The 8,646-nt window shown below is 58.1% G+C and overlaps 1 protein-coding gene across 1 annotated transcript; it reads right to left on the reverse strand.

Annotated features, from left to right (window-relative positions):
• Positions 1-1,525: 1,525 nt before the first annotated feature.
• On the reverse strand, positions 1,526-8,413 carry SIRT6 (sirtuin 6; the record flags this gene model as incomplete). The annotated part of the gene is made up of 8 exons (XM_009585612.1): positions 1,526-1,983; positions 2,747-2,870; positions 3,230-3,310; positions 4,168-4,263; positions 4,831-4,890; positions 7,367-7,549; positions 7,918-8,045; positions 8,289-8,413. Coding segments are annotated over 8 exons (1,133 nt in total), but the record flags the coding sequence as incomplete, so codon positions are not given.
• Positions 8,414-8,646: the final 233 nt, after the last annotated feature.

An 8,646-nucleotide genomic window follows, 5' to 3' on the forward strand; every position in this document is an offset into this window, starting at 1 on the left:
CTTTGGGAGCGGTGTCCCAGAACCTGGTCCCCTCTCTGCCCCCAGGTCCTGCTGCTCTCTTTCGCGCTCATCGTCTTCCCCTCCATCAGCCCCTTCGCCCCCAGCAAGGCCAAGGCGGACGGCGACTTCAGACCCGTGCGAGGTGAGGGCTGCGCCGGGGCTGTGCCAGGAGCTCCGGGCGCTGGAGCGGGCCCTGACCCTCCTTCGCACTCAGTTTTCTCCAGGTCACTGCACAACGCGGCCGCCTCCCGCGTGGTTTACACACAGCCCCAAGCCGGGGACGATAAACCTCCAGAGTCACTGTGGCCGGAGCGCCTGGGTGAAGCCCCCGAGACCCTGCACGAAGCCTTCGGTGGCCGCACATTCACCCCACACCCGGACAAAACCTCCCCCCGTAACGGCACGCTTGCGTCAGAGGGGCTGACCCACGGGGATGGGGATGGAGCCGACACCATGTCTGGGGACGGCACCGTGCCGCACCGTGGCCTGGCATCGCTGGCTTGGACCAAGGCTGACCACGGCAGGCCCACGGTGCTGGAGCCGGCTGAGGAGCTTTAAGCAGCACCCAGGGACCACGGGGGATGCGATGGGGTGGCTCAGCACCTCATCCCCTATGGGACAAGCCCTCGGAGTGGCCCCTCTAGGATCTGCCTCCAGGCGCGGGCAGATGCTGGACCCACTTGGCTTTGCTTGTATCTGTGAACTGGGAAGATCAGACCGGTTCCCATTGGCCTTACTGGGAGGGAAGGGGCTGCTCCTGCCCCCCGGGTGCAGCAGGAGTTGCGGAAGGGACACGGGGTCACTCAGGATGGGGATGAGGGATCTGGAGGGGCCCTGGGCTGGTTGGCTATTGATGTTGCAACTGGTTGGTTTTGTTCTTTTTTTTTTTTTTTTTACCCAGAAAGCAGCCATCTACAACAAAAAGGAGTTCTCATTTTTCATCTCTAAATAAAAGGTATTTTGGAAAAAACCCACCTGCTGTAGTGTAATATGGGGCGATTCACAAGCTTTCAAGGACTCTTGGGCCAGGGACACCTCGTGCCGAGCTGCCATGAGGCAACAGGGTCCAATGGAGCTGGGAGACATGGCCAGACCCAGCCTGGGGCTGCGCCAGGAGTAGTGGGCGCAGCAGGAGTCAGAGGGGAGGGCAGCGGGACCGGGGCACCATCCCACAGCTCCCACCCCTGCGCCAGGCCAGGATTCGGCCAGCACCAGTCCCCTTCCACCACCCAGCGACATCCCCCAGATCCCCAGCACGCACGGGACCGGCTCTGCGGAGAGAGCTCAGCCAGGAGATGGCAGCGGCTCATCCCAACCACTGCCCAGCCCCAGCTTCATTTGAGATGGCGTCAGCTGCCCCAGTGATCCCCTTGTGTCACCGCCCCAGCGCCGAGCACCTCGTCCCTCTGCCCCTCCGAGGTCTGCTGGACCCCACAACCATCTCCTCGCAGAGAAGGAGTGAGATGCTCGGTCCGTTTCAAGCAGGTGACACCCTTCTCAGGCCGGTGGGCACAGCTGCCCCGACACATGCGATTCAAGTGTATTTAATACTTACATAAAAAAAGGGACAATGTTTAAGGGTATAAAAAAAAGTCGGTAGGAAAAGCGGCACAGACGAGTGTCTACACAGACAGGGAACAGTCTGGGTCAGGTGAGGAGAGGCTCCACCTTCATCTTCTTCACCGTCGTTGGCCCCGTGTCCGGGCTGGGACACTCCTGCTTCAGACTGTCACGGTGTTCCACCAGCGTGGTCCCAAGGTCAGGGCACAGCCCACCCGTGCCATTGTGCTGGGAGAGGGGCTCCTCCTTCAGCAGCCCGCGAACCCCGGGGTCAAATTTGAAGAGCTGTTCGGGCTTGGTGAGCTCAGCGCTTTCCACCACCACCGGCCCCGTCCACTCTGGGACCTCCAGCCCCAAGTGCTTCATCAGCTTCGTCATGACATCATCAACATAGGCGTGGATGCGCAGGTCGGCCTGTCTGTCCTGGGGCAAGCGAGGGCAAGCACGGCGTTAAGGGACAAACATAGTGTGCGGGGACAAACGTCCCCTCCCAGGGAGCGCGTGGGGACAGGGACTGGGTGATGGCTCAGCTGCACGTGGGCTCCAGGGCTCCTGTCCCTGAGCCATCACCCCTGGTGGAAAACGAACTGGGACCCTGACCCCGTCTGGCACCGCTCCCCGGATACGCCGCAGGCTGGTAGGGCTCTAGCAGGGTGTGGGCGGGCAGTGCCCACCTTGAAATACAGCCCAGAGACAGGGAGGTGGATGCAGAGCCAGGCTAGCGAGCCCAGGACAGAGTGGGCCAGGGACAAGGGAGCTCTAATGACATCCCAGAAACCCCCCAGCTCTGGTTATTCGAAAGACTTTGGACAATTAGGGCACCAAAACCAGGGCTGAACATGAACCGAACCCCTCTGCCCCGTGGCGTGGGTTACGTGTGTGCAGTTATTTCATCAGACTAATTCACCGGAGGATACATCAGGCTTTGGGCTGAGTTTTTATTCTGCTCTTAAGATTTACCTTCCATTTCTAGGTGTTTATCGGAGGTTGCAGGTTTAAACCCTCCAAGGAGGGAAGCCCAGCCTGTTTGCTTGCTAAGCGAGACCACTCTTCTATCTGGCCGCCTGGGAGGGGACGATGTGCAGGGACTAAACTGTGATGGGGCTGAAACAAGTAAAGCGAGGGGAAAGGAGCAGTGCAGAGCAAATTGCTCTGAGCTCAGAGCAGCAAGAACGCTCTCACTCACGTGTTTGGTTGCTTGTAGGTTGACTATGACCAGCTTCCCTCCTCTCTTCTTTGTGATCAGCGGGAGGTTGCCGCTGGGTTTGATCTGCAGAGAGGTCCCCAAAGTGACGGAGAGGTCAGCTTTCCTGCAGGGAGGAGACAAAACATCCAGGGCAGAGAAAAAGCTGTGGCTGTTTGCCGGCTGCTTCTCCTGCTCTGCTCCAGTGTGGACTCTACAAGCTTCCCACTCGGGAAGCAAAGCTGTGGCCAGAATTTGTTGTGGTTTCTCTCGGACACTTTCCGGGGAGAGGGCTGGGCGTTGCTGTGCCATGGGCACAGCCTCAGGGCTGCGAGGCACAAAACACGATGAACAAAGCCGATGAACAAAATGGCCTGAGGACCGCTGTGGTGCTGGCAGAGGACGGGGAGCCCGGGCAGTCTCCCGGGGCACCGTGAGCTGCAGGCGGCAGCAGCTGCCACAGCGTGAAGAGCCCACGCGCAGTACCTGCAGGCTTCGTCCGCCAGTGTGAGGTCGCGGTCGGGCAGGGAATCTTCCCAGTCCAGAATGGTGTCTCTTAACTTCCCTCTAGAAAACACACACAGGGACACCACAGTTTCCCCCTGCCAGGCAGGAACAAGAAGCAGAGCTGCCCTGGGAGAGGGGACAGTGACCCAGATCCTGTCCCACGCTCCCTGGCCCAGCACTGCGAAGGGACAGAGAGAGCCCTGACAAGCCGAGGGGACTCACCGGCAGGTGAGGGAAGGCACAGAATTCACCCACATGAGGGATTTTGTGGCTGATGCTGCAACGCCACCAAAGCCCCAGCTGCTTTGCTGTCCCAGTTCAGAGCTGGGATGTGTCTTTCACTCCCCAGCATCAGAGCTGAGCCAGCAGAGCTCTGCCCCACAGCCTGGAGCCCCCGGCTCTCCTGTGCTGGCTCCGCAGCCAGCTTAGATGAGAAAAGCAACGGGGCTGGACCCGGTGAGCCTGGGTGAGGAAGCACGAGGGGCATGCGGAGCGTGTCTGGATGCCGGATCACCTCAGGGTACCTCCAGCTGCAGAGCTGGAAACACTGTCTACACTCCCCTACCGAAGGCCAGGAGCACGAGGGCAGCGCAGTGGCCGTATCCTGCTGGAGGGGAAGGGGCTCTCTAAGCTGCCGTCCCACAGCAGGGCACTCTCCAGCACTAGGACATGCTCAGATTATTGGCGTGGGAAGACCCCCCCAAGGAGGCTGCATGGCTGGGACTCCTTGGAGACATGGGTGCTGGCTTCCTATCTGGGTTTTTGGAGATGTCCCCTACACCCACTGTTTCTTCACCTGAGCTGGAGGGACTGTCAGCCCAGCCCTGCAAAGCCGAGTCTGCGCACCAGAGCCATTTGCTCGGGTGAACGGGTCCCTGCCACCCCACGACCCCGTCCAGCGTCCCCAGCAGACGTACCTGCAGGCCCGCAGCCCCCGGGCTTTGGTGACGCTGCACAGCCTGCCCGTTGGCTTCAGCCCCATGCTGCCCACGACTGCGTCCCGCACGTACTGCCTGCAAGAGAGACGGAGCCATTCAGGGCAGGGAGGGGGCACCCGCTGTGAAATGTCCCCCTCGATATGGCACACCTCACACCACAAGCACCCTGCTTGGAGGAAGCAGGTGACGGCTGAGAGCCACAAGCAATGAGTGGAGCATCTCAGTTCTTCATCGATCTCTGCCTGCGTCTCTAACCAGGCGCTGCTGCCAGCAGCTCTGACCAACAGGCCCAGAGGTCTGCCACAAACCAGGACGGAAAACCCAGCTCATAGCAACCTCCTCTCCTCTCTCCAGCCAGCAGGCACAGACCCTGCTGCCAGCAGCCCTGCTGGCACATCCACCTTGCCAGGAGGAGCAGGATTTGCCAAGGGCCTCCCAGGCAACGGAGAATTCCCAGAATGTTCATTTCCCACCATTTGACAGGGTTTAGGATTCAGACAGACAGATCTGCCCACGCACACTGTGCTAGAGACCTGCCAGGCAGACAGCTCCACGGCGTGTGCAGGGCCTCCATCGTTCCTGGGGAGAGCAACAAAGGCCCCCACTCCGCCGATGCCCTCCCCACGCTCAGGGCTCACGTACTTGCCGCATTTCACGCACTCTTCCACAAACATGTTCCCGTGGAGCTCAGCCAACTTGTCCCTGCGGGAGAAACAGCAGAGGTGAGCTTGGGAAGGGTGGAGAGCCCTGGGGCAACGGGGGAAGCTGCCCAAACCCCCCTCATCACCAGGGGCCCTGCACCTCAAGGGTTTCCACACTTCCCAGCTTTGCCGGATCAGACCTGCCAGGTGACGTGGGGTGGCAGGGACCCTCTGCCATGGCCTGGGGACAGTGCTGGGTCAGCACTGAAGGGAATTATATTAGTTATAGACAAATATGGCTGCTTCAGGGCAAAGCACCAGTGTCAGGCAGGCTCTGGGAGCGCTGGGTGCCACGAAACGACCTGGCCTTGCTGCAGGGAGGCAGCTGGTCCGGCAGAGAAGAGCGTTGGTCCGGTCACCGAGAGTGGGAGCTTCCCTGCGCCGAGTGTGGCCATCACACGCAGGGCAAGCAGGCGCTGGCAAAACTACGGCACGCTGAGCACCGCTTTGTGCATTTAACACAAGAAATACCGTTCGAAGGGAGTTTGGGCAGAACTGTCCCTCTCGCGGGGGAGGGAAGACCCAGAGGACATGTTCATATCCTGGTGAGAGGCCTTCTGTGCCACGGTTTCATCTCCATCATGAAAGCACTACGCTATGGCCACCACAACTGGGACTAAGGGGAGGGACGGCATGTCTTGGCTTTTTAATGTTAAATGCTTCCATCTCCAGCACCAATTCTAGCCCCTGTTCTGATTCAGCCTCAAATCTTCTCTGCGCCCAGTAGTAAACTGGATCTTTGCTTTTCTCAGCACTCAGCGTTCCTCTCTGTCCTTGCATGGTTCCAGCCCTTTGCCGCTCGTTTGACTAAAACTCCCCTCAAGCTCAGCGCAAGCCTCAAAGCGCAGAAGATAGAGGAAAACAAGGCCACGCTCTCCCTGTGTTCCTACAAGCTCCACGGTGACTGGGAACCTCCTCCAGGGTGGATGGAGACAGGATTGACTTGATTTCCCCCATTCTGGCCCCAGTTCAGCAGCGCTTACCTAAGCACATGCTTCACTTGGGCGGAAGAGCTGTGCTAAACCAGAGCGGGAGCCAGTGGCACTGGGCTGCAGGGAGCACAGCTGAGTTCTGGTCATTACTTCCTATTCTTTTTCCCATGGTTGTTTAGTTTAAAAAGACAAATGTGGCGCTAGGAGCAGGAACCCGGACTCAGGGCTTTTAATAATAGGAAATACCCCCTGGAGGCAGCTCTCCGCTCAGCCCGTGATGGCTGAGGACGTTTGCGAGATATATCTTCTTTGAGGTCCGATTCATGCTCCTCGTTCTCATCCCAACTACCTTCGTTTTATTTTATTTGAATTCAGCTGCTCTCCTTTCCCTTTCCCGGCAGCTCCAAGCAGTTTGCCTCACAAGACAATCGCTCGCTGGTCTTAAGTGCTGGAAATGGGTTTTATGAAAGGCTGAAGTTTCTTGAAGGGAAAAAAGCCTGTTGCGTAAGTGCTAATGGAAAGACAGGTTCCTTTGAGGACATCTTTGAAACAGCCACTGCGCTGCTAAATGCACTTCAGTCCCCACCCATGCAGGGAGATCTTGTACCCTTGGCTTCCACACGTCGCAGCTTCCCGCCGAGGGAACACGGCTACGCAGGATCCCTGACCTCATCACAGCGGGCGAGGAAATCAGAGACCACAGCCGGTAAGTCAGACCAGTTCCAACTGCGGGACTCTCTCTGTCTTGCCGCCCTTGCAGTTTTGCAAATTTATTCAGAGACAAAATGCTTTTTAAGGCTACCTTGGGCCCAGGCATGGGCAGCAGCACTGCCTTTATTTTCTCTCAAGAAATTCAATTTAAGCAAACCGTAAAATAGCACAAGATCCAGCACTCTGAGACAGCTCTAGCAACGCTGATAAAACAGGGCGACACGTATCTCTGCAAGCAGCAGGAGCAGTTTCAGACGCTCTCGCCCTCCCTCCTATCCGTTCACCCCTCTGGATGGGTACAGAAGCAGCGGAAAGGACCGTGTGCCCTGAGCGCAGTTCTGAGCCCAGTTCCCAGGAGCACGTGCCCTACTTGAAGCCAATGTCTCAATCCCTGGGCCACAAGCCCCCAGGCAGTCACGCAGCGCAGCCCGGCTGCTCACAACGGCACCAACAGCTACAGCCACTCAGCTGATGGGTGGTAACATGCGATGGCTCAACACCGCGACCTGTTCGTTCTACTTGTGAACAAACGGCTTCTGGGTGCACTTCTAGAGAGCATCAGCTGAGGCTGACTTAATTTCATCACCCTCTGAATTATTACCATAACCTCTCTGCTCTAAATTCAAGCTGGTTTATGTACCCCTTCCCACACCAGCACATCCCAGTTTCCACTCCCAATGTCAGTGGGCAGACAGCTTCCAAGCCAGCCTTGGAAATCAAGCCCCAGCATCAAACGCTTGCACGCGAGGCCACGCTAATCAGGCAGCAAGAACAGCCACGTGGCAGCAGCTGGGACAGGCACGAGGGACCCGGACAGGGCAGGAGAGGCAGTACCGTGGGAATCCTGAACGCACGTGAAGGCCATCCACATTCTGGCTGACCAGGAATTTCAGGATGCCGACTCTCTGCAGCCCCAGCAGCGCCATGTGAGTCTTGGAGGGCTTGGCATTCTCAAAGGTAGTGTCGAATTTTGGGGAAAGCCCCTTCTCTTCCATAGTCCAGACACCATTGGGCCCCCTGCAGCAATGGGGACAGAAAGAGTGAGAATTGAGATCTCAGGCGCTGAGAAGACAGTTGTAAGTGCACCACAAGCCCTATCGATGGAGGATGAGCAAGGCACTGCTAAAGGAAGGTCGTGTATTGCCAGCGATTTTTGTCGTTGATGCAAGCAGAGCGCATGTAGGGCTTCTGTGGGTACGGCTTAATGTCAAATGGGTGTGGAGGAGGAAAAGGGTATTTTCAGCTGGATCCAGGACCAGACAGCAGGGATGGGGTAGGTCTGGCTGGGGTAGCAGGGAGCACAGTCCAGACCTTTACAAGACGTGAGATGGACTCGGAGAAGGTGCCATCCTCCCAACCCCTCACCTGCTGCCCACTGTCCCTACCTGAAGTCAGGAATCCCCGAGGCGGTGCTGATTCCAGCCCCCGTGTGAAACACCACATTGGAGGAACTCCTGATCAAGTCCGCCAGCTCCCGCACCTTCCTCTCCAGTTCCTCCGGCGGGTCAAAAATCTGAGCAGAAGAGACAAACCACCATGGGAACGGAGAGATGCAGGGATAGATCCTACACACCTCCCGGCACAAAGACCCAGTAAATCATAATTCTTCCTTATCCACGAAAGGAAAGAAGATTTCGCATTCCTTAATGATAAAAGCATTTAATCAGAGAGAAACAGCGTTGTATAAACCACCTCCATGCAGGGTAAGGGCTTAAAACACCTAATGCGGACGAGAGTATTTATTGCTCTCACTGACAGGCAGCTGATACCCCGAGAAGTGGCTGGGCTCCAGGGCACCGCCGGGCAGCGGGAGGAGAGGAGCGAACCTGGTGCCACCCCACGTGTGCTCAACTCCAGCTGTCACCAGCACAGCCACCGGCTCTGCGGACAGGACAGGGCCAAGGGACGGCGAGCCGCACGGGAAACCATGGAGGTGGGGAACGCGGGGACGCTGTGGCCGGACGGGACCGTGTGCCCACCCGGCTTTCTGGCATGGGCACAGGATTTCATTTCTGCGAGATGCTTCTCCAGCCCGGTCTCCTGGGGACAGGGACTGAGGACAGGTCCCTGCGTGTCCCTGTCCCCTCACCCCCCCAGGCTCAGGACAGGCCCCT

This window comes from Fulmarus glacialis, unplaced genomic scaffold, assembly GCF_000690835.1.
Source record: "Fulmarus glacialis isolate BGI_N327 unplaced genomic scaffold, ASM69083v1 scaffold27119, whole genome shotgun sequence".
Taxonomy (NCBI): Eukaryota; Metazoa; Chordata; class Aves; order Procellariiformes; family Procellariidae; genus Fulmarus; species Fulmarus glacialis.